This window comes from Panulirus ornatus, chromosome 7 (genome assembly GCF_036320965.1).
Source record: "Panulirus ornatus isolate Po-2019 chromosome 7, ASM3632096v1, whole genome shotgun sequence".
Lineage (NCBI taxonomy): Eukaryota > Metazoa > Arthropoda > Malacostraca > Decapoda > Palinuridae > Panulirus > Panulirus ornatus.
The window spans coordinates 28,581,743-28,609,205 of record NC_092230.1 but is presented as its reverse complement, the minus strand read 5'-3'; the positions used below and the strand labels follow the sequence as shown (position 1 = coordinate 28,609,205).

Sequence of the window (27,463 nt, the reverse complement as noted above, 5' to 3'; positions counted from 1 at the left end):
CACAAGGTACAATATTTGCACAATGCAAGAACATTTCACTTGTTTTCTCCCACAATTTGATTTAAATTGCCCACACTCTGGCCAGATGCAAGGCCTGTACTGGAGCCTCAAACATTTGTTTTCTGTGCTATCTGGAAAGTGCCTCACCTAATCAAAAAACTCATTTTGTATATGGTAGTTACAATTATAATTCTTCCATGATGTGTATACCTCAGGTAAATTTCTCATTTCCTTTGGAGGTAACAAATGCATATAGAGGCCAGGATGGCTTAAGATTTGTCCGATTTCTGATCTATGGATGTGGAAACATAGCTAAAATAAGAGCACTAGAGATGGATGCTATGTTTTGTGTACATGGAATTAGAATAGACAGAGTAAGGAACATAGTCAAAGGCAGGTAAATTTCTCATTTCCTTTGTAGGTAATGTATGCATGTATAGGCCAGGATGGCTTAAGATTTGTCCGATTTCTGGTCTATGGATGTGGAAACATACCTAAAATAAGAGCACTAGAGATGGATATTATGTTTTGTGTACATGGAATTAGAATAGACAGAGTAAGGAACATAGTCAAAGGCAGGTAAATTTCTCATTTCCTTTGTCGGTAATGTATGCATGTATAGGCCAGGATGGCATAAGATTTATCCGATTTCTGATCTATGGATGTGGAAACATATCTAAAATAAGAGCACTATGGATACTATGTTCTGTGTACATGGAATTAGAATAGACAGAGTAAGGAACATAGTCATGGGGAGGATATGTGGTGTGGAAAATACTAGAAAGATGCACGGGCTAGTCTTACTGGATGCACAACAGAGAATGCCATGTAGAATATACTGCAGATGACAGGTACACAAGAGAAGAGATTAAAGGATACAAAGAGTTAAGGATATTAAATTTGGAGGATGCCACAGGAATGTTTGGGAACAAGTGCAATGGAAATATTTTGGGTAAGGTGGCCAGAACAGATACATCTTACTCACCTGACAAATCAAGAATGTCTAAAATGTAAAAGAAAGTCACACAAATGATGGAAGCATATGCTTCAATTTATAATGCTATATTACACACTGAGGATGTATATAAAAGATCTGATAGGGTAAAGGCAGTATGTACTTGATCTCCCCCACAGAATACAAAATGAGGAGAGGATTTAATGATATCAGATACAAAGAAATATCTGATGGTGACCAGCAGTGATTTTAGCTTTTAATATTCATTGTTTTTCACTATAAGATCACAGCAGTTGCATATCCAAAGCACCTTTAATTTCTTGTGTGTTAGGGCTTGGTGCCTTGGGATAACTAGGGAGAGTGACATGAAGCCACTGAGTACATGGAATACTTTGCTTCCTCAGCAGCAAACCAATGCACAACATCCATGCCTTTCATATCCTCAGGAATACTACTTTTGTACACATTCAGTATTGTTTTATTCCTTATCAGTTTGGCATTTCAATTTGTAAAATACTGTAAGTAAGCAGTGTGATGAATGTAGTCCATTTCATTTTCTAAATATAGTGCACACAAATTAAAACATGGGGACAGATAGTTCAAACCTATTTTATCTCATATAAAATAATTAACAATGGAATAGTCTGAAGTTTGTTAGGATGGTGGACTTCGATTTTGGTGTATTACACATGACGAATAAAGAGTGGATGCAAGTGAATGAGGTAATTTCTTCCTCTGTATTTGGCACTTAACATGCTAATGGCAAACACGAAAAAGAAATACATACGTATATTTTTTTCAATCATATCTGCCATTTCTCGCAAGGTAGCATCAAGAACACATGACCCGAGCCTTAGGGAGAATAATCCTTACTTGGCCCCCTTCTCTGTTCCTTCTTATGAAAAAAAAAAAGGGAATACCACATTGTTCTAAGTCACTCTATCCCAAGCACTCCTTTCAACACCCTAAATGTTCACACTCTAAATGCTCAAAATCTTTTTCACTCCATCCTTCATCTCCAATTTGGTTGCCCTGTTCCCCGTTCCCTCAAATTCTGACACATTTATCCTCTTTGTCAACCTTTCCTCTCTTATTCTTTCCATATGGCAAAACCATTTCATCACCCTCTTCATATGATCTGATTACTTACTTAACCTCACACCACAAACATTTCATTTCCAAAACATTCACCCTCCTCTGCACAGCCTTATCCCATGCCTTGCATCCATACACTGTTACAAATACTATACCTTCAAACATACTTATTTTTACCCTCCCAGATAACTCTTTCCACACATTCCTCAATGCTCCCAGAACCTTTGCCTCCTCAACCACCTGATGACACTCCTGCTTCATGGTCCATTTGCTACCATGTCCACTCCCAGGTATCATAAACACTCCAGTTAGTCCATATTTTTTCCATTCAAACCTAATAACCTTCTTTTTACTCACATTCAATTTCAATACTTTATTTCTTGAAAGAGGAATGGGATCCTAGTATTGTCACTAGGTACCCTGTACAATACTACCAGAAGTGTCACGAGTACACACACACACACACACATATATATATATATATATATATATATATATATATATCCCTGGGGATAGGGGAGAAAGAATACTTCCCACGTATTCCCTGCGTGTCGTAGAAGGCGACTAAAAGGGGAGGGAGCGGGGAGCTGGAAATTCTCCCCTCTCCTTTTTTTTTTAATTTTCCAAAAGAAGGAACAGAGAAGGGGGCCAGGTGAGGATATTCCCTCAAAGGCCCAGTCCTCTGTTCTTAACGCTACCTCGCTAGCGCGGGAAATGGCGAATAGTTTGAAAGAAAAAAAAAAAATATATATATATATTCACATTTACTCTCACTTTTTTCCTTTCACAATCTATCCCAACTTATGACAACAATTTCTTTAGGTTTTCACTCAAATCTACCACCAGTGGTGTCGTCAACACACAACCAACTTAATTCCCATACTCCCTCACCACCCAATCCATAAACACATTAAGCTATGGTGACATCACACACCCCTGCTGCATACCCACCAACACCTGGAACCACCCATCCTCTTCCATACCAACTTGCATATATGCCTTACACAATTACAAAAAAGATGAATTAATAATTTGGGGTTAAAATACTATAAACTGCTTGCATGAATACTACAATGACACCAAACCAATACATTATAAAAATCTTAATATGTCTACACTGATACATGGCACAATACAAAGTTAGTCTTAGGCTGGGAAAAGAATTAAAGGAAAAAAGATGGCTCAAAAAGAGTGAGAATATGGCTAACTCAAGAATATTGCTGTATCTGTACTAAACTTCCAGTTCACAGCTAAAACCAGCATACATTGTAAGTGCTAGTGTAATCAAACTGAATTAAAATGCAAATTATGAACAATAAATTATTCTAATTCAATTTGGGAACACTGTGTGGATAGGACAGTAAACATTTGCTGGTGACTGAGTTTGGTAAAGTGTGTGAAAGAAGAAAGTTAAGAGTAAATGTGAATAAGAGCAAGGTTATTAGGTACAGTAGGGTTGAGGGTCAAGTCAATTGGGAGGTGAGTTTGAATGGAGAAAAACTGGAGGAAGTGAAGTGTTTTAGATATCTGGGAGTGGATCTGGCAGCGGATGGAACCATGGAAGCGGAAGTGGATCATAGGGTGGGGGAGGGGGCGAAAATTCTGGAGCCTTGAAGAATGTGTGGAAGTCGAGAACATTATCTCGGAAAGCAAAAATGGGTATGTTTGAAGGAATAGTGGTTCCAACAATGTTGTATGGTTGCGAGGCGTGGGCTATGGATAGAGTTGTGCGCAGGAGGATGGACGTGCTGGAAATGAGATGTTTGAGGACAATGTGTGGTGTGAGGTGGTTTGATCGAGTAAGTAACGTAAGGGTAAGAGAGATGTGTGGAAATAAAAAGAGCGTGGTTGAGAGAGCAGAAGAGGGTGTTTTGAAATGGTTCGGGCACATGGAGAGAATGAGTGAGGAAAGATTGACCAAGAGAATATATGTGTCGGAGGTGGAGGGAACGAGGAGAAGAGGGAGACCAAATTGGAGGTGGAAAGATGGAGTGAAAAAGATTTTGTGTGATCGGGGCCTGAGCATGCAGGAGGGTGAAAGGAGGGCAAGGAATAGAGTGAATTGGAGCGATGTGGTATACCGGGGTTGACGTGCTGTCAGTGGATTGAATCAAGGCATGTGAAGCGTCTGGGGTAAACCATGGAAAGCTGTGTAGGTATGTATATTTGCGTGTGTGGACGTATGTATATACATGTGTATGGGGGTGGGTTGGGCCATTTCTTTCGTCTGTTTCCTTGTGCTACCTCGCAAACGCGGGAGACAGCGGCAAAAAAAAAAAAAAAAAAAAAAAAAAAAAAAAATATATATATATATATATATATATATATATATATATATATATATATATATATATATATATATATATATATATATATCTTTCTTCTTTCAAACTATTCGCCATATATATATACAGGATGAAAGCATGTACAGAGCATCAGACTGGGGAAGAACAGTGTGGTTTCAGAAGTGGTAGAGGATGTGTGGATCAGGTGTTTGCTTTGAAGAGTGTATGTGAAAAATATTTAGAAAAACATGGATTTGTATGTAGCATTTATGGATCTGGAGAAGGTAAGTTGCTAGAAGCAGTAAAAGGTTTTTACCAAGGATGTAAGGCATGTGTATGAGCAGTAAGAGAGGAAAGTGATTGGTTCCAGTAAATGTCAGTCTGTGGTAGGGGTGTGTGATAATCCCATGGTTATTTAATTTGTATATGGATACGGTGGTTAGGGAGGTAAATGCAAGTTCTGGAGAGAGGGGCAACTATGCAGTCTGTTGAGGATGAGAGGGCCTGGGAAGTGAGTCAGTTGTTGTTTGCCGATGATGCAGCTCTAGTGGCTGATTCGGGTGAGAAACCACAGAATTGGAGATGGAGTTTGGAAAAGTGTGTGAAAGGAGAAAGTTTAGAGTAAATGTGAATAAGAGCAAGGGGATTAGGTTCAGTAGGGTGGAGGGACAAGTTAACTGGGATGTAAGTTTAAATTGAGAAAAATTGGAGGAAGTGAAGTGTATTAGATATCTGGGGGTGGACTTAGCAGCAGATGGAACCATGGAAGCGGAAGTGAGTCACTGGGTTAGGGAAGGGGCGAAGGTTCTGGGAGCGATGAAGAACATGTGGAAGGAGAGAAAGTTATCTCAGAGCAAAATTGGGTACATTCCAAGGAATAGTGGTAACAACAATGTTATATGGTTGCGAGGCGTGGGGTATAGATAGGGTTGTGCAGAGGAGGGTGGATGTGTTGGAAATGAGATGTCTGAGGACAATATGTGGTGTGAGGTGGTTTGATTGAGTAAGTAATGAAAGGGTAAGAGAGATGTGAGGTAATAAAAAGTGTGTGGTTGAGAGAGCAGAAGAGGGGGTATTGTAGTAGTTTGGTCACATGAGGAAAGATTGACAAAGTGGATATATGTGTCAGAGGTGAAGGGAACAAGAAGTGGGAGACCAAATTGGTGGTGGAAGGATAGAGTGAAAAAGATTTTGAGCGATCGGGACCTGAACATAAAGGAGAGTGAGAGGCGTATAAGGAAGAGAGTGAATTGGAATGATATGGTATACCAGGGTGGTATACCTTTATGTGTGGTGGGGTGGCAACAGGAATGGATGAAGGCAGCAAGTATGAATATGTACATGTGTATATATGTATATGTATGTATGCTGAAATGTATATATGCGTGTGTGGGTGTTTATGTATATACATTTGTATGTGGGAGGGTGCTATTTCATGTGTGGCGAGGTGGCGACAGGAATGGATGAAGAGAGTATGAATATGTACATGTGTATATATGTATGTCTGTATATGTATGTATACGTTGAAATGTATATTTTTTTATGTGTGGCGGGGTGGCAACAGGAATGGATGAAAGCAGCAAGTATGAATATGTACATGTGTATATATGTAGATGTCTGTGTATGTATTTGTGTGAATACACTGAAATGTACAATGCGTGTGCGGGCATTTATGTATATACATGTATATGTGGGGGGTGCTATTTCATGTGTGGCAGGGTGGTGACAGGAATGGATAGAGAGAGCATGAATATGTACACGTGTATATATGTATGTATACGTTGAAATGTATATTTTTTTTATGTGTGGCACGGTGGGGTCAGGAAAGGATGAAGGCAGCAAGTATGAATATGTACGTGTGTATATATGTATATGTCTGTGTATGTATATGTATGTATATGTTGAAATGTATATGTGCGTGTGTAGGCGTTTATGTACATACATGTGTGTGTGTGTGTGTGTGTGTGTGTGTGTGTGTGTGTGTGTGTGTGTGTGTGTGTGTGTGTGTGTGTGTGCTATTTCATGTGTGGTGGGGTAGTGACAGGAATGGATGAACAGAGCAAGTATGAATATGTACATGTGTATATATGTCTGTGTATGTATATGTATGAATACACTGAAATGTATGTGTGTGTGTGTGTGTGTGTGTGGGCGTTTATGTATATACGTGTAAGTGGGTGGGATGGGCCATTCTTTCGTCTGTTTCCTTGTGCTACCTCGCTAACGCAGGAGATGGCGATTAAGTATAATAAATATAAATGTAGAATATATATATATATATATATATATATATATATATATATATATATATATATATATATATATATATATATATATATGTGAGAAACTGCAGAAGCTGGTGAATGAGTTTGGTAAAGTGTGTGGAAGAAGAAAGTTGAGAGTAAATGTGAATAAGAGCAAGGTTATTAGGTACAGTAGGGGTGAGGGTCAAGTCAATTGGGAGGTGAGTTTGAATGGAGAAAAACTGGAGGAAGTGAAGTGTTTTAGATATCTGGGAGTGGATCTGTCAGCGGATGGAACCATGGAAGCGGAAGTGGATCATAGGGTGGGGGAGGGGGCGAAAATTTTGGGAGCCTTGAAAAATGTGTGGAAGTCGAGAACACTATCTCGGAAAGCAAAAATGGGTATGTTTGAGGGAATAGTGGTTCCAACAATGTTGTATGGTTGCGAGGCGTGGGCTATGGATAGAGATGTGCGCAGGAGGATGGATGTGCTGGAAATGAGATGTTTGAGGACAATGTGTGGTGTGAGGTGGTTTGATCGAGTAAGTAACGTAAGGGTAAGAGAGATGTGTGGAAATAAAAAGAGCGTGGTTGAGAGAGCAGAAGAGGGTGTTTTGAAATGGTTTGGGCACATGGAGAGAATGAGTGAGGAGAGATTGACCAAGAGGATATATGTGTCGGAGGTGGAGGGAACAAGGAGAAGAGGGAGACCAAATTGGAGGTGGAAAGATGGAGTGAAAAAGATTTTGTGTGATCGGGGCCTGAACATGCAGGAGGGTGAAAGGAGGGCAAGAAATAGAGTGAATTGGAGTCATGTGGTATACAGGGGTTGACGTGCTGTCAGTGGATTGAAGCAAGGCATGTGAAGCGTCTGGGGTAAACCATGGAAAGCTGTGTAGGTATGTATATTTGCGTGTGTGGACGTGTGTATGTACATGTGTATGGGGGGGGGGGGGGTTGGGCCATTTCTTTCGTCTGTTTCCTTGCGCTACCTCGCAAACGCGGGAGACGGCGACAAAGTATAAAAAAAAAAAAAAAAAAAAAAAAAATATATATATATACATATATATATATATTCAAATGGGAACTTCAGTGAAGGGCGCAAATGGGGAGGTGATAACAAGTAGTGGTGATGTGAGAAGGAGATGGAGTGAGTATTTTGAAGGTTTGTTGAATGTGTTTGATGATAGAGTGGCAGATATAGGGTGTTTTGGTCGAGGTGGTGTGCAAAGTGAGAGGGTTAGGGAAAATGATTTGGTAAACAGAGAAGAGGTAGTAAATGCTTTGCGGAAGATGAAAGCCGGCAAGGCAGCAGGTTTGGATGGTATTGCAGTGGAATTTATTAAAAAAGGGGGTGACTGTCTTACTGACTGGTTGGTAAGGTTATTTAATGTATGTATGACTCATGGTGAGGTGCCTGAGGATTGGCGGAATGCGTGCATAGAGCCATTGTACAAAGGCAAAGGGGATAAGAGTGAGTGCTCAAATTACAGAGGTATAAGTTTGTTGAGTATTTCTGGTAAATTATATGGGAGGGTACTGATTGAGAGGGTGAAGGCATGTACAGAGCATCAGATTGGGGAAGAGCAGTGTGGTTTCAGAAGTGGTAGAGGATGTGTGGATCAGGTGTTTGCTTTGAAGAATGTATGTGAGAAATACTTAGAAAAGCAAATGGATATGTATGTAGCATTTATGGATCTGGAGAAGGCATATGATAGAGTTGATAGAGATGCTCTGTGGAAGGTATTAAGAATATATGGTGTGGGAGGCAAGTTGTTAGAAGCAGTGAAAAGTTTTTATCGAGGATGTAAGGCATGTGTACGTGTAGGAAGAGAGGAAAGTGATTGGTTCTCAGTGAATGTAGGTTTGCGGCAGGGGTGTGTGATGTCTCCATGGTTGTTTAATTTGTTTATGGATGGGGTTGTTAGGGAGGTGAATGCAAGAGTTTTGGAAAGAGGGGCAAGTATGAAGTCTGTTGGGGATGAGAGAGCTTGGGAAGTGAGTCATTTGTTGTTCGCTGATGATACAGCACTGGTGGCTGATTCATGTGAGAAACTGCAGAAGCTGGTGACTGAGTTTGGTAAAGTGTGTGAAAGTAGAAAGTTAAGAGTAAATGTGAATAAGAGCAAGGTAATTAGGTACAGTAGGGTTGAGGGTCAAGGCAATTGGGAGGTAAGTTTGAATGGAGAAAAACTGGAGGAAGTAAAGTGTTTTAGATATCTGGGAGTGGATCTGGCAGCGGATGGAACCATGGAAGCGGAAGTGGATCATAGGGTGGGGGAGGGGGCGAAAATCCTGGGAGCCTTAAAGAATGTGTGGAAATCGAGAACATTATCTCAGAAAGCAAAAGTGGGTATGTTTGAAGGAATAGTGGTTCCAACAATGTTGTATGGTTGCGAGGCGTGGGCTATGGATAGAGTTGTGCGTAGGAGAGTGGATGTGCTGGAAATGAGATGTTTGAGGACAATGTGTGGTGTGAGGTGGTTTGATCGAGTAAGTAATGTAAGGGTAAGAGAGATGTGTGGAAATAAAAAGAGCATGGTTGAGAGAGCAGAAGAGGGTGTTTTGAAATGGTTTGGGCACATGGAGAGAATGAGTGAGGAAGGGTTGACCAAGAGGATATATGTGTCAGAGGTGGAGGGAACGAGGAGAAGTGGGAGACCAAACTGGAGGTGGAAAGATGGAGTGAAAAAGATTTTGTGTGATCGGGGCCTGAACATGCAGGAGGGTGAAAGGATGGCCAGGAATAGAGTGAATTGGATCGATGTGGTGTACCAGGGTTGACGTGCTGTCAGTGGATTGAATCAGGGCATGTGAAGCGTCTGGGGTAAACCATATATATATATATATATATATATATATATATATAAGACAATACATATGCAATAATGAGAATAGTATCTGACTAACGTCAAAATGTCAATAACTCCAACTACAATGTCACACTGATGTAAATGATGCAAGTGCTGACAACTGTGATACCCAATATTATCCCATAACCTATCTAAAAAGCATGCACAACATATTTAAGTCTGTGAAGTACCCATTATGAATATCTGGTCCAACAAAAAATCACTATCAAAATCTTGTCCTGTTGTGAGCTTGCCAGTAATCCTACATTTTGAAAATACTAGCAACAGTACTAAAAAAAAAACATCATTTATGTGTTAATGAGAATTTGCAAACATTTCTCATTCAAACATGTCTAAAAAGTTTCCTGTAGCATTCTTGTATAAATGTGAATGTATAATGCATGCAACTGATATGCAGCTTTCATAGCATTCTTTACTTTCAACATGGAGGTCCAACAAGATTTCTAATGTACATATGTTCCCTCTCAAGAGTTGGTAAACTGGTGGATAATATCATAGACAAGATACTGCTTTCACCCAGAACAAGTACTGCTATATACCGATGCATTTTTCTTGTGCACTTCCTCTATATTATACAATGAGACCACCCTGAAATAAAAGTATATGGTAAATGTAAACAAACCTAACCCAAAATTCTATTTACTTTGGTGGATAACATACATTTTTTTAGCCATCAGGAAAATACCTCAGACACAATTTCTATCTCAGTGGTAAGTAAAACAATGATATACTGAATTGTGGGTCAAGTCTAATCAAGTGGAGTTAGTTTGTTGTCATCCACTGTACCTGTGAAATGGAAGTGTTGTAATGTTATCTCACTTCAATCATTGTAGTCTGATTAGCTCATAATATCACAGAATTAGCTAGAGAATGACAGTAAGAGTATAATTACTGGAATATATTTCTAGAAATAATTACAAATAATGAAAATGTATCATTCTCCACTTCATGCCTGAGACGGAAACAAAGAGCTACTTTACTCAACTAGTAACCAGTACAAACATACAAATCTTTTAAATGAGCAATGAAGAAAAAAAATCAACCTAATGTTCTCTTTGGCCATCCAAAACCAGTTTTATCACTACAGTATGTGACTGATGAGAAGGGCTTCTAATTTTACTACTAGTTGCTTCAGAAGATAACCCATTACATATGTTCAGCTAGTTAAGTAAACCTAGGTCTCCTCTTATGGGGCTCCTGTAGATTCAAGCCTGCACTCCAAACATAATAAAGTGGGCTCATTTGGGCAAGAAGGTCCTCTCTATCCACTTGAAATGATACAGCCTTGTCTAAGGTGACTTCCCACTTGTGTTCTGATTTGCAAGTGGAAGTCCAGGAACATCCCTAATACTTACTTATTCCTGCCACAGGACTCCCTTTTATGGGGATCCCACAATCCCCAGAAAACCCACCTTGTCCAACAGCCAAGACCACAGACCAAAAAGTGTGATCATGATCTGTTTTGGTCTTAGATGGGTAACTTCAAGGTGGCTGATATAGTGATGTTATACAAATTGCATCCTTGGGAATAAGGATCTTTGGTATGATGAATAAGTCTGTTTGGAGCACATAGGAAAAAGTGTGATTTGTATGTGTGTGTGTGTGTGTGTGTGTGTGTGTGTGTGTGTGTGTGTGTGTGTGTGTGTGTGTGTGTGTTTTTTAGGGGGTGGGGGTGGGGGGGGTAAGTTCCAAATGAGTGTCTATCGGGAGCATATCTGTCTACAGATAACCTAAGCACTCTTACTTCCTCCAGTTTCTCCCAATTTAAACTTATATTCCAAAAATCCTTCTAAACCTCCTCTTTATTTCACTTTTTGTTCACAATTACCCTCAAATTTCTGTTTTCACAAACTATCACCTGCTTATGGCATTTCTCACTGGAGTCTGCCACAAAAGCAGTCTGTCATCTGTAAACAACAAATGAATCACCTCTCATACCCTCCATTCACTTTAGCATACTATAAATCCACCGTTTACTTTAGACCACTACATTTACCTCCCTCCCCAACTCATCCACAAACAGGAAACATCACAACCTTGAGGCACACCCAACTTCACTGAGAATCACTACCCCGCTCTACTCGCAGCATGCCTAACTCCCATGGCAGTAACTCCTCACTGTGCTTGGTAATTTTTCAATTCTTTCTCTAACCGAAATCATTCCTTAAACAATATCTTCACATCAAACATCTAGTCCAAACATCCTTTAACTCTCCTGAGGCCACAATGTTCCACCCTAGTCAGATGCTCTGAGCAGACCACTACTTTCACACTCACCACTCTCCCATACACCTTGCAAGGTATACTCAATAGACTTACATCTTTGTGCTTTAAATATTCACCTTCATCCCCAATGCATGTAGTCTCAGTCATTACGTTCCTCAACTTAAGCCATACAAGTGATGAGCAACATGACAAACCTATCAAAGACAATGTCACCCCCTTCTTGACAAACTACTTCAACTCGATCCACTCCTGCTGCTTTGCCACATTTCCTTTACTATCAAGGCTTTCATTCCCTCCTCTTTTTATTGCAACATTTTTCAAGACTATCTCACTCTGCTTTACCTCCAATCTTTTCATCAGAACATTTGTCAAAACTTTTTCACTCTGCATGCCACCACGCCCCAATTGCATCAGATTTACCTTAATGTTCCTGGACATTGCCTGTAAGTTGTAATGCCCTGAATAAGGAATCATCTTTGACAAGGCTGTATAGCTATCAGTGGACGAAAGGAGTACAGCACTGTCAAGGTCATTACCAACCCATACAGGAGCCCACATAACCCTGCCTCCACAAGGAGCACAATCTCAAAGCTACAGGAATCCAATAAATGAGGTCCTGGGATCCATAATAATAATAATAATAATAATAATAATAATAATAATAATAATAATAATAATAACAATAATAATAATAATGACAATGAAAATATATTTTTTTCTTTTCATATTGGTTTGCCATTTCCCACTCTAGTGAGGTAGTGCTAGGAACAGACAAAGAATGGCCTCATTTGCTCACATCCACTCTCTAGCTGTAATGTATAATGCAATGAAACCACAACCCCCAAACTACAGTCAAGCCCCATAGACTTTGTGGTTTCCCCTCCTGATTGGTTAAGCACATCACCCCCTGGATACTAAATCACTCAAGGTCACTCTATCTCATACACGCCTCATGCCCTTTTGTGTTCAGGCCCCAACCCCTCAATAACTTTACTTCCTCCTTCCATTGTGTCCTTGATCTCCCCCCTTCTCGTTTCCTCCACTCCTAATATATGTATCCACTTATGTCAGCCTCTCCCCACTCAACTTTTCCAAATAATCAAACCATCTCAACATACCCTTTTCATCTCTAAACCATACACTTCTAACTACCACACCTCTCTCTTATCCCATCATTTCTTAAGCAACCCACCACAAATTTGTCTTCCAGCATTTCATTTATGATATATCCTCCCTCTTCTATACTTTTTTATCTAGAATCCACACATCGTATCCATGAAGCACCATCTGTACTACTATACCATCAAACATGCCCATCTTTGCCTTCACAGACAGTGACCTCTTTTCATACACTCCTCGAAGCACTCAATCTATGGCTTACTACAGCTCCCATGGTTCTATTCACTGATATATCCACTTCCAATTATCTAAAGCATTCTAGTTCCTCCAGGTTCTCTACAAACTTATAATCCAATTAAATTGTGTCTCTCCTCCACTAAATTTAATAACCTTACAATAACTCAACTTTCTACTCTTACACACTCTCCCAAACTTAAGACAGCAGCTCCTGCAGTCTCAATTAAATATACCGAGCTGTGTCATCTTCAAACAGTAAATTACATCTCCCAAGCCTACCTACCTTAGGCACACAGTAGAACAACTCCTCTCTCCAAGACCCTTACATTCACCTCCATCACCAACCCAACCATAAACAGATTAAACAGCCATGGTAATGTTGCATACCCCTGCCACAGACTCATCTTCATCTAGAACCATTCACTCTACTCCGTTCCTATTTGCACAAATGCCTTACTCTCTTGACATAAACTCCTTAAAGATTCTAGTACCTATTCATCCATACCATATACTCATAACATCTTCCAAGAAGCATCTCTTTCAACCTTATCACTCACTCTCTTCATATCCATAAATGCCACAAACAAATCCTTCTCTTTCTCTAAGTATTTCTCTATGTATAAAACTTAGCCTTACCTAATAAAGGTAAATATCACAATTACCAGTAATTATTATCAATTCTTTAAATCAGTGAGCAAGCAAGAATGCATACAGTCTACAGTTTTCTCTGACACTGATTTCTCCAACTATCCAAGAAAACAAATAAGACAAGTACTAAGTGTGTTATGATTTACCTTTACAATTCAAAATAATAAGGGGAACTGAGATACAAATTTCCCCTAACTCTAAACATTTGACTTATCAAACTCAAGGCAACTTTCAGATGGTTATAAAATATCCTATGCATGAAATGTGTATAATCAATCTCATCCTTAAAACTGGGACAAAACTACAATCTCTGATTAATGAAAAAAGGCAAAAGTTTGTAGTCCATAAAATATCTATCCTCACATCAATACTCCCTAACATCAATCACAATGTGCTTGCAATAGCACCACATACCACTGGATGCCAAAGCGTCACTGGCACAGACATACACACAAACTATTCTGCTGCCATACCAGGGATCTCCCCAAAGAATATGATTGTAATGTGCACCACTATGTCCATTTCCTTTTGACAACATTTCACTCTTTAAAGCTGGGGTTTTTCCATCTAAAACTTTGCCATCTTTGGTAAGAATAACTGCTTTCTAAGTATCAAATTTTCATTGCAACTAGTCATGCTTGGGTTCCAGGCAACAATTTCACTGTCATCATCTTGGACTAAACACAACTGTTCCTGTGATAATGTGTGAGTGCTAGAATTTCCAGATTTGGTAGTGGCACAATTACATTATGCCTATGTTGCTGGTCCAGTGATGTAACCTATGTACCATATGTAAAAATTCCTGGGAAGACCCCTGAATACTCACAAATACCATCTATTGCTTGAGGGAGAGTACATAATCCGTGATGTTTAAGCAACACAGAGTTAGCATAAGACAAATGGTAAACATGGCTTCTGCCCATATCTACCATAGTTAACAGCTTGAAGGAGAAAAGAAAACATTCTAAGAGTTTGAGAATCAACATGAGCAAATTATAAACACTCATGTCAACAAGATAAATAATGGTGGAAATAAAAATGACCATTGCTTATTCCAATACATTTTACATTCAATCAGTGGTCATCTAAGGAAAGAGGTACCTTAATGGTTACTTCAATTATTTTGAAATTATGAAAAAATCTTACAAAAATGTAAAGGAAGATTGGAGATTGAAGCTCTGAAATATTCTCACAATGAAAGCCCTGATAATGGAATACTATTTATCTAAATTCCTAAAACAGTTTTCTTAAATGTGCATTATGAAAAAAGGGAAGGGAAAATTTGACAGGATACAGTGAGGCAAGATTTATATACAACTTGAGTGCGTTCTTGCTTCTAACCACAAATTATAAAGATGGAAGAGCAACCTCAGTATCTGGTCAGTCTTGCAAACCATACAGCTGAGAATATATGCTATGAGGTCAATGAATTTGTGTGCAAAAACATCCTGCATTTCTGACAACTAGTGATATAACAGGATACACCTTTGCTTTTTTTAAGTTTCAACATTTACATCTGCATTAAACAAAATGGCCAGGAAGAGGATATATTGAAAATGAGCAAGCCCCCTCCTTTGGGTAAATCCATACAGTGCCATCAGCCCATGAATCAACAAAGGGTACTTGCTACAATAATTCATGGTATTCCAAAGTCATCCTTTGGATTTTCATGAAAATTTGAAATCCTCACCAACTCAAAGGAATTCAAAGTCAGCTATTAATCTAAGCCTGCTAGTCTTTCCTGGGACGTCGGCGCCGCAATTCTGGAGAGCTCTTAGGTTCTTTGTCATCTTCAGTCTGTGAATCCCTGTCTTCCTCTGTCTGTGAGTCCTCTTTCTCCTTGTCTTCTCCCTCACTCATTGTTTTTTCTTCCTCATACTCCCTTTCCACCTCCTTATCACTTTGTTCTGCTTCAGGTGTTTCTTCCTTTGGTGCTTCTTCCTTTACATCTTCCATTACATTTTCCTTTATATTATCTTCAGGTTTAACTTCTGAGTCTTCAACTAAATCTTCCTCCTGCAATACAATTTTAGCACATAGAAAGTGAAATACAATAAATTTTAATTATCTAATATATTCACATTTAATACATGCATCCAACTGAATTCTGTATCAAGTTTACAAAGATAGAAGAGGAATCAGGTGGAGTGAGATAACTTGGTAAAACAAAACAATCTATTCTCGCATTTTTATTTCAGAAGGAAATATTTAATATTTTGCTGTTTTTGAGAATGTGTAATATAAGTTGAGCATCCCTAATCCAAAAATCTGAAATCCAAAATGCTCCCAAATCTGAAACTTTTTGAGTGGCAACATAATGCTACAAGTGGAAAATTGCACACCTGACTTCACCTGCCCATACTGGGCTCGGACACTTTGTTGGTACAAGTTTGTTACAAACCATCATCAATGCCAGACCTACATGCACAACTCACTGTGTTTTTTGCTTATTCTCTGCACTGTGGTACAAAGGTATTGTTGAAAATGTCAAAAAGGCCTGCAGGTACCCCTATGGGTAACAGTAATGAAGAAAGAGAAGCATTTATGTTTATCTATAGCACAGAAAGTCAAGCTGTTGGAAAAACTGGACAGAAGTGAAAGTGTAAAATGTCTTACAGATTATGGAGCTGGAATGACCACCCTCTATGACATGAAACAGAAGGATAAACTGTTGAAGTTCTATGCTCAAAGTGACGAATAGAAGTTAATGAAAAATAGAAGAACACAGCATAAAGTTAAAAGTGATGATCTCAATCGTAAATTGAAAGAGTAGATCTGTCAGCATCGCAGGGAACACATGCTACTTAATGGTATGACGATCATGAAGGAAGCAAAGATATATCAACATGAACATAAAATTGAGGGGAACTGTGAATATTCAACAGGCTGGTTGCAGAAGTTTAAGAAGAGACACAGCATTAAATTTTTAAAGATTTGTGGTGATAAAGCATCTGATGATCACAAAGCAGTGGAGATTAAGTTCTTTTTGGTTAGTGCAAAGAATTATTTTCATATGAAATCTAACTTTCATCTCCACCTAAAATGCCATGTTTGAGCATAACATGACCAGCAGATAACTGAGTTGAAATTTTTCTCGGTTTTCATTACATTTAAGTCTACCTGTAATTATCGCAAATTAAATGCTTATTTGTTTTAATGCCTCAAATAAAACCTAAAAATAAAGTAGTGTCTTGTAACCTTTTAATCAAAACATGGCATTGTAGGTGAAAACTGAAAACTTGCAGTTTGTCTGTTGTTGTTATAGTATAACAGCTGATGCAGGTATGCTGTGATGCTAGATGCTACTGTGCTGCTTAGTTACCCTAAAAACAAGATTTTTTCATTGTATTAATGGTATTTCATATTTTTTGTACTGTTAAGTACTTATGTGTGAAAAAGTGTAAGAAAATGATTGCTTATCAGTAGCATATAAATTCAGAGTCAGGAATGAAGCTGATGCCAAACAATCATAGACTGTCTATATGGGCAGCTGAGGTAATGACACCTTAGCCTTCTGATGGTTTAGTGTTAAAGAAAATTTTGTTCCATGCACAAAATTATCAAAAATATTGTATAAATTACCTTCAGGCTATGCGTATAAGGTGCTTATGAAACATATATGGATTTTGTGTATAGACCTGGGTTCCATCCCCAAAATATTCCAAAATCCAAAACATTTCTGGTCCCAGGCATTTTGGATAAGTTATATTCAACCTGTATAGAATATAATTTGAGAACTGAAAAATCTTAACTGCAGAATAAAAAAAAAAAACTCAAAGGTAAATGGTGGTCAACTTATGTACATATCTGAGGGTAAGTTGACCCCATGACTCAGGGTTTTGTCACCCCATTAGTCTGTCTATCAAGCTATATCTCTATCCCCTGTTCTTAACTGGAACTCCCTCAAGAGGAAGGCCATGGCAATCGAGTCTCTATAACCTGTGAACTCCAGTGCCACTTCTAAGCATCTAATCTATTAGCTATTTATGAAATTTTAATCTTTCTTTACTAGTTACATTTTTTTTTTTTTTTATACTTTGTCGCTGTCTCCCGCATTTGCGAGGTAGCGCAAGGAAACAGACGAAAGAAATGGCCCAACCCCCCCCCATACACATGTATATACATAAGTCCACACACGCAAATATACATACCTACACAGCTTTCCATAGCTTACCCCAGACGCTTCACATGCCTTGATTCAATCCACTGACAGCACGTCAACCCCGGTATACCACATCGCTCCAATTCACTCTATTCCTTGCCCTCCTTTCACCCTCCTGCATGTTCAGGCCCCGATCACACAAAATCTTTTTCACTCCATCTTTCCACCTCCAATTTGGTCTCCCTCTTCTCCTTGTTCCCTCCACCTCCGACACATATATCCTCTTGGTCAATCTTTCCTCACTCATCCTCTCCATGTGCCCAAACCACTTCAAAACACCCTCTTCTGCTGCTCTCAACCACGCTCTTTTTATTTCCACACATCTCTCTTACCCTTACGTTACTCACTCGATCAAACCACCTCACACCTACACATTGTCCTCAAACATCTCATTTCCAGCACATCCATCCTCCTGCACACAACTCTATCCATAGCCCACGCCTCGCAACCATACAACATTGTTGGAACCACTATTCCTTCATACATACCCATTTTTGCTTTCCGAGATAATGTTCTCGACTTCCACACATTCTTCCAGGCCCCCAGAATTTTCGCCCCCTCCCCCACCCTATGATCCACTTCTGCTTCCATGGTTCCATCCGCTGCCAGATCCACTCCCAGATATCTAAAACACTTCACTTCCTCCAGTTTTTCTCCATTCAAACTCACCTCCCAATTGACTTGACCCTCAACCCTACTGCACCTAATAACCTTGCTCTTATTCACATTTACTCTTAACTTTCTTCTTCCACACACTTTACCAAACTCAGTCACCAGCTTCTGCAGTTTCTCACATGAATCAGCCACCAGCGCTGTATCATCAGCGAACAACAACTGACTCACTTCCCAAGCTCTCTCATCCCCAACAGACTTCATACTTGCCCCTCTTTCCAAAACTCTTGCATTTACCTCCCTAACAACCCCATCCATAAACAAATTAAACAACCATGGAGACATCACACACCCCTGCCGCAAACCTACATTCACTGAGAACCAATCACTTTCCTCTCTTCCTACACGTACACATGCCTTACATCCTCGATAAAAACTTTTCACTGCTTCTAACAACTTTCCTCCCACACCATATATTCTTAATACCTTCCACAGAGCATCTCTATCAACTCTATCATATGCCTTCTCCAGATCCATAAATGCTACATACAAATCCATTTGCTTTTCTAAGTATTTCTCACATACATTCTTCAGAGCAAACACCTGATCCACACATCCTCTACCACTTCTGAAACCACACTGCTCTTCCCCAATCTGATGCTCTGTACATGCCTTCACCCTCTCAATCAATACCCTCCCATATAATTTACCAGGAATACTCAACAAACTTATACCTCTGTAATTTGAGCACTCACTCTTATCCCCTTTACCTTTGTACAATGGCACTATGCACGCATTCCGCCAATCCTCAGGCACCTCACCATGAGTCATACATACATTAAATAACCTTACCAACCAGTTAACAATACAGTCACCCCCTTTTTTAATAAATTCCACTGCAATACCATCCAAACCTGCTACCTTGCCGGCTTTCATCTTCCGCAAAGCTTTCACTACCTCTTCTCTGTTTACCAAATCATTTTCCCTAACCCTCTCACTTTGCACACCACCTCGACCAAAACACCCTATATCTGCCACTCTATCATCAAACACATTCAACAAACCTTCAAAATACTTACTCCATCTCCTTCTCACATCACCACTACTTGTTATCACCTCCCCATTTGCGCCCTTCACTGAAGTTCCCATTTGCTCCCTTGTCTTACGCACTTTATTTACCTCCTTCCAGAACATCTTTTTATTCTCCCTAAAATTTAATGATACTCTCTCACCCCAACTCTCATTTGCCCTCTTTTTCACCTCTTGCACCTTTCTCTTGACCTCCTGTCTCTTTCTTTTATACATCTCCCACTCAATTGCATTTTTTCCCTGCAAAAATCGTCCAAATGCCTCTCTCTTCTCTTTCACTAATACTCTTACTTCTTCATCCCACCACTCACTACCCTTTCTAATCAACCCACCTCCCACTCTTCTCATGCCACAAGCATCTTTTGCGCAATCCATCACTGATTCCCTAAATACATCCCATTCCTCCTCCACTCCCCTTACTTCCATTGTTCTCACCTTTTTCCATTCTGTACTCAGTCTCTCCTGGTACTTCCTCACACAGGTCTCCTTCTCAAGCTCACTTACTCTCACCACCCTCTTCACCCCAACATTCACCCTTCTTTTCTGAAAACCCATACAAATCTTCACCTTAGCCTCCACAAGATAATGATCAGACATCCCTCCAGTTGCACCTCTCAGCACATTAACATCCAAAAGTCTCTCTTTCGCACGCCTGTCAATTAACACGTAATCCAATAACGCTCTCTGGCCATCTCTCCTACTTACATAAGTATACTTATGTATATCTCGCTTTTTAAACCAGGTATTCCCAATCATCAGTCCTTTTTAGCACATAAATCTACAAGCTCTTCACCATTTCCATTTACAACACTGAACACCCCATGTATACCAATTATTCCCTCAACTGCCACATTACTCACCTTTGCATTCAAATCACCCATCACTATAACCCGGTCTCGTGCATCAGAACCACTAACACACTTATTCAGCTGCTCCCAAAACACTTGCCTCTCTTGATCTTTCTTCTCATGCCCAGGTGCATATGCACCAATAATCACCCACCTCTCTCCATCAACTTTCAGTTTTACCCATATTAATCGAGAATTTACTTTCTTACACTCTATCACATACTCCCACAACTCCTGTTTCAGGAGTATTGCTACTCCTTCCCTTGCTCTTGTCCTCTCACTAACCCCTGACTTTACTCCCCAGACATTCCCAAACCACTCTTCCCCTTTACCCTTGAGCTTCGTTTCACTCAGAGCCAAAACATCCAGGTTCCTTTCCTCAAACATACTACCTATCTCTCCTTTTTTCACATCTTGGTTACATCCACACACATTTAGGCACCCCACTCTGAGCCTTCGAGGAGGATGAGCACTCCCCGCGTGACTCCTTCTTCTGTTTCCCATTTTAGAAAGTTAATACAAGGAGGGGAGGATTTCTGGCCCCCCGCTCCCGTCCCCTCTAGTCGCTTTCTACGACACGCGAGGAATACGTGGGAAGTATTCTTTTACCCCTATCCCCAGCATCTATCCAGCCATTTAGCTACAATGTGGTTTTCATCATCATCATCATAACCCCAAGATCCCTTTCTTTAAAAATTCAGTCCACTGACAGCACTGCGACCAATGCATACCATGTTGTTCCAATTCATCCTACTCCGTGCACGCCTCTAATCCCCATGCCTGTTCAGGTCCCAAGAGCTCAAAATCTTTTTCACTCCATCATGAAGCTTCATGCAACACTATTTCCAGTAACAGGGAAATGATGAACTCCTTTAAAGTGAGTTTCTTGATAAAACTATTCTCCCTTTTGTCAACAAATGATGATACACAATGGCCAAAGTGACTTTTCACTCACGGCATAAGCACTAGCAAGTGGGCAGTGGTGAAAGTGGTTCATATCAAGTAGCAGAATAGCTGTGTGTACTTCTTGTGTTCACTAAGTGCTTTAGGAAACCAAAGATATGGTTGTGTACAAGTCAAAGAGATGAATCGATAGACCATGAAATTTGGAAGCACTACATCAATATCAACTTCAGGTGATTGACCGTCAACTCACCTGAGTCTACATTATTGTCCAGCAAAAAAGCTATAGACTCAGGGAAGAGTTAAGAGAGTATGTGGTCAGAAGTACACTGTCAGAAGGGTATGCTAAGTTCAGCCACATGAAGACAAAGCTGAGAATGCTGTATTTGGAAGATTATTAATTGATTAATGTAATTAGTGCTGTTACCATGGCATTAAAAATCTCCAAGAATATCTGAAGCCACAAGAGATATAACTTACATCATCATCTACTTTTTGGCCTGCAGAAGTGACTACAGGAGCAGGTCCAGGAGCTTTAGGTGGGAACACAAAGTCGATAATACACACCAAAATCTGAAATAAGAAAACAAGATTGTATTTTCAAACAATTGACATGAGATGTCCATTTTTTTTTCCTTTGAATAACACTACTGCAAAATTATAGGTCACTCACAATGCCAAATAACTATCTACCTTAATTAGTTTTAGCTATAACAACCATCCTTTAAATGAATCAACTGAATGCTATATAATCAAGCAATTTTTTGGAAGGCTTGCTAAATGTCCACCTATGTTTCAGACAATACAGCTGATGAAGTACTAAGTTCTTGGCAACATAATTCTCTCAAAATACAATGAATTTCCTTAATTGTTTTCTAGAATATGGAATTTTCAGTACTGCATGACCAATAAAGAATCAGAGATAGTCTTGTTTTCAGGGTTTTCTTACAAGACATTAACACATAAATAATAGTTATACCCTTGAATACCAGTTATTTCTTCCATTAAAATAATAGGCAACCACAAAATTAGTACCTCATACATGACATCAAAAATTTAACTAAAGGTTGAAAAAGAGAAAACAACTACATAGAATATTTTTTTTATACTTGATTGTGAATTCCCATGTTGGTAAGGTAGCCCCAGGAACAGGAGAAGAAAGGCTGCATCCACTCACAGGCATTCTCTAGCTGTCATGTGTAATGCACCAAAACCAAAGCTTCCTATCCACAACCAGAGCCTAAAGACCTTTCCATGGCTTAACCTGGAAGCTTCATATGCCTGGTTAAGTCCACCAAAAGCACCTCACACCACATATTGTCCTCGAGCATTTCATTTCCAATGCATCCAACCTCCTCCACACAATTTTATCTATGGCCCTTGCCTTGCATCCATATAATGATGTTGGGACAACTATACCTTCAAACATACCCGCACACGATGATTCACTTCAACTCACTGTCATGTCTACTTCAGGTACTTCTTCAGGTATCACTTACTCCAATTTTTCTCAGTTCAAACTCACATCCCAACCTGTCCCTCAACTCTACCACACCCAATAAACTTGCTTTTATTCACTTCACTCTCAGCTCTCTCCTTTTCCACACACTTCCAAACTTATTCACCAACTTATACAGTTTCTTACTTAAATCTGTCCCCAGTGCTGTATCATCAGCAAACAACAACTGAATCACTTCCCTGGTCCTCTCACCCTAAAGACTCATATTTACTTCACCCATAAACAAATTGAACAACCATGGTGAAATCACATACCCCTGCTGCAGACCAACAACCTTCATCTGTACAAATTCACTCACCTCAATTTGTATTCATACACATGCCTTACACCCTTGATAAAAACTTCTTGCTTCTTCTAGCAGCCTTCATTCCAACTACACATTGTGAAGACCTTTCACAAGGCATCATCCTATCATACGCTTTCAGATCCATAAATGCTACATACAAATCCATTCACTTCTTTAAACTGATCTGTACATCCTCTTCCACTTCTGAAACCACACTGTTCCTCCCAAATCTGATGTTCTGTACATGCCTTCACACTCTCAATTACTACCCTCCCTTACAACTTATGAGGTACACTCAAAAAACTTACACCTCTGTAATCTTAAGCCCCTCACCTTTATACATGCACTATACTTGGATTCTGTCAAAATTCATGCACCTCGCTAATATCCATTAACACTGAAAATTCTAACAAACCAATCAACAACACAGTCACTCCCTTTCTTAATAAATTCAAAAGCAATACCATTCACTCTTGCTACCTTGCTAAATTTCATCATATGCATGGATTTCACCACCTCTTCTCTCTCGACTGAATTATTCTCCATGACTCTCCCTTCACACACCATGGCGACCCAAACACCCAGCATCAATCATCCTATCATCAAACACACTCAGGTCCTTCATAATACTCACTCCATCTCTTCACTTCTTCACTACCTGTTATCACATCCCCTTTTGCACCCTTCAATGATATTCCAATTTGTTCTCTCATTTTTTGCACATCATAACCTCCCTCCAGAACATCTTATTCTCCCTAAAGTTTACTGATACTTGCTCACTCCAACTCTCATTTGCCCTTTTCTTCAGCCACTGTGCCTTCCTCTCGACCTCCTGCTGCTTTCTCTTATACATACCCGTGTAATCTTCACTCCTTTCCTGTAAGTAATACTTAAGCACCTACCTTTTCTCTTTCACTAACAACTTTAATTCTTCATCCCACTACTCGCTATCCTTTCTAATCTGCCTACCTCCCACCTTTCACATGCCACATGCATTATCTTGCACATGCCAGCACTACTTCCCTAAATACCTCCCATTCCTTAATCACACCCCTTGCTTCATTTACTCTCTCCTTTTGCCATTCTACACTCAATCTCTCCTGGTATTTCTTCATAAATCTCTTTTCCAAGCTTACTTACTTCTACCATTCTTTCTCACCAATATTGTTTTCTCTCTTCCTAAAACAACTACAAATCTTCACCCTTGCCTCCACACGGTAAGAGATCAAACATCTCACCAACTGCCCCTCAGCACAATCACATCCTAAAGACTCTTTTTTACAAGCCTATCAATTATTATGAATCCAACAATGCCTACTGACCATCTTCCCTACTAACACGTATATACTTGTGTCTTTCCCTCTTTTTCAACCAGGTATTCCCAATCACCAATTCTTTTTCAGCACACAACTCAATAAGTTATTTACCATTTCCATTCATAGTACTGAATACCCCATACTCCCCAATTATACCCTCAACTCCCATATCACTCACCTTTGCTTTCAAATCACCCAATATCAATAACCAGTCTCTTGCATCAAACTGCTGACACACTCACTTAGCTGCTTCAAAAACACTTGCCTCTCATAATCTTCATGGTCAGGTGTATAAGTAGTATTAATCAACTCTCTCTCAAAATCCACTTTCACTTTACCAAATCAGTCGAGAATTCACTTCATTTCACTCTTTCACACATGCCTACAACTCCTACCTCAAGAGTAGTGCTACTTCTTGCTTATCCACTGTATTATCACCAACCCCTGACTTTATTCCTAAGACATTTCCAAACCATTCTTTCCCTTTATCCTTGATCTTTGTTTCACTCAGGACCAACATATCTTGGCTTTTTTCCTTAAACATAATACCTATCTCTCCTATCTTCTCATCTTGGTTTCATCCACACACACATTTAGACACCCCAGACTTTAGCTTTTGAGGAGGATGAGCACTCTCTGCTTGGCTCCTTCTTGTGTTTCATCTTTTGGTAAACACAAGGGGAGGGTTTCCAGCTCCCTCTTAAACACCCCCTTTAGTCACCTTACATGACATGCTTGGAATACAGAGGTAAAATTCTTTCTCCCCTAAAAATATACCTTTTCATATTCTTCATGAAACAATCATATATTTCAAGTAACTGCTTTAACCTTCAGCAGTGAGATGAGAACACTAAATTGAGGTTTACAATAAAATACAGTTTAAATTCAAAATTCACGAGAGGATGATGAGAATCAAAGACAATTACAAAAATGAAAAAGAAATAATGCTAAAACCCGAAAATTCAGATAAAATTAATATTCACACTACTGGAGTTCAAACTGCTGTAGGTTTACAACCTAGTTAACTATACTGACAAGCCTGATGGCACAAACAAAAACTGAAAGCCATGATGGGAAACATTATCATAAAAGTTTAAATCAATATTGGTAAAGGTAAAATAGCAATCTAATTCCTAACTCTCCTTTTTAACTCACAAGCTTACCAAAATATGCAAGTCCAAATCATAACTTGCAAAACCCTGAAAATCAGTCTGTGGTTTATGATCATACTCCTCTGGAATGTTGTTTGATTAAGAAATTTTCTAAGTGTAATTCCCTACCTGTTCTAAAAGAAAACTGTTCAAATGTAAGAATGGAAAGATTTCAAGAACACTAATTTGCCACTATACATAATATAGCTGAAATCCTTTTCTCATTAGATTTTCAACAGTATTAGCTGAGGTAAATAGCAAACAAAAATCATCTGTAGAACAGACAGCTCTACTGATATCTATAAGTTTCTTTTTGATAGCATAAATAACAGGTCCTAAGTTGGCATAATTCACATAAATCAAGCCTTATGTTACAATATATGTATGTTCCTTTATGATAAAACAACTAAAAATAAAATAGAATACAGAAAAAATCTATTTTCCATAAATCTAAGTTCCACAAAGTACAACCCCTTCAACAAAAACATCAGTTCTCAGACATATTAAATGCTGGGTTAACCAGGAAGCATGATGAGCAACCACTTTGGTTGTGAACTGACAACCCAGATCAGTACCAATACTGCTCACTCATAGCCACTTAAAATGTAATCAACAGCCTCAAGTGAAAGTGATTGATCACCACCATACACAGTTACTCTTATAAATCCAACAATGCTACAGCATTACTTCTCAAGAGCTATCTTCACAATGCAGTTACAAAGAAAAATCTCATCCACCCTCAATTCTTTGAGCAAGATGTTTAATGACTTACCAATCCAAGTAGTGCTCCAACAAGGATTGTGGCAAGTGCAAATACCAAGTAAGATCCCCATGTAGGAAGACCATAATCTTCAACTAGCACGGAGTGGACTGACCGCAGCACCATTGACAGCTGAAAAAAAAATAACAGTGGTGAGAACTGTAATCTATATATCCATGAACTTTTACAAAAAGGACAAGTTTAAATGATATCTTTTTAGTTTTACAATCAAGAGGTGCTTCCCACATTCATATCAGGATGGTGCAAGAAGAATCAATCTTAAACATGTTGGTTACTAAATATCTCCATACCTTACTAAAAATCAATAGAGGGGTCTTAAAAGCTTCACCGATCTGAAAAAGTATAATAAAATGGTTTCAGATAGACAATATTTTTTACATCGTGGAATGTTATCACATAAAAGGGCTTGGATATTGTACACCATGTTTCAGCAATCAAGGAACGATTGACTGGTTTTGAGTCACTGAAGGGGTTAAAATAATTAGTGCAATCAAAATAGCCATTCAGTGTTTCTACAAATCATAGAATAACATACGCTGTGGAGTTTAAACTACATATGAATGGGGCAGAGTGGAATCTGCCATTCACATCTTATGTAGGATATACTGTGCAAATAGGGAATTCAACACCAAATATTCATAGTAAGTTACAGGAAATTCAAAGGTGTGTGCAAAGATATAAAAATCTTGCAAGGTTTACAATAAATTCTCCATTTAAACCTTTCACCACTATATTTGGATATATTTGATACAATCTCTCCCTGTCATACAGAATACTTGACAACACAACTCACACAACCCATTCTTCGTAACTCTAGGTTGTCTTGTGTTGAGCAATAGGCGCTAGCCCTGCCTTTTGGCAAAATGGCAGGAGCATTAGGAAAAATTAGTATGTAGGAACATTAGGCAGAAGCATTAGGTAGAAGTAGCCAGTAGGAGCACTAGGTAGGAGCCTCTGCAAACACTGTGCTAGAGGTGCCCTCTGCCAGTGACCTGTTAAGGGTGAGGCACTAAACCCTAAGAACCAGCATAAGGAGTTTAGTTAAGGATAGCTGTGGCCACCCCTTTGAGGAAGTTCCAATTGGAATCAGGCATTAAAGATAAAGATAGATAGAT

General features: G+C 39.2%; 1 protein-coding gene across 1 annotated transcript in view; it reads right to left on the bottom strand.

The window, feature by feature from the left end:
• Positions 1–13,698: 13,698 nt before the first annotated feature.
• The window catches only part of LOC139749474 (thioredoxin-related transmembrane protein 1-like), a 51,596-nt gene continuing 37,831 nt past the window's right edge, over positions 13,699–27,463 (bottom strand). Inside the window, exons 4-6 of the mRNA XM_071663380.1 lie at positions 26,340–26,459; positions 21,776–21,868; positions 13,699–15,697 (exon numbers count right to left, since the gene is read on the bottom strand). Of these exons, the coding sequence (XP_071519481.1) occupies positions 15,413–15,697; positions 21,776–21,868; positions 26,340–26,459 (498 nt within the window). The 3' untranslated portion in view covers positions 13,699–15,412. The remainder of the gene's footprint in view (positions 15,698–21,775; positions 21,869–26,339; positions 26,460–27,463) is intronic.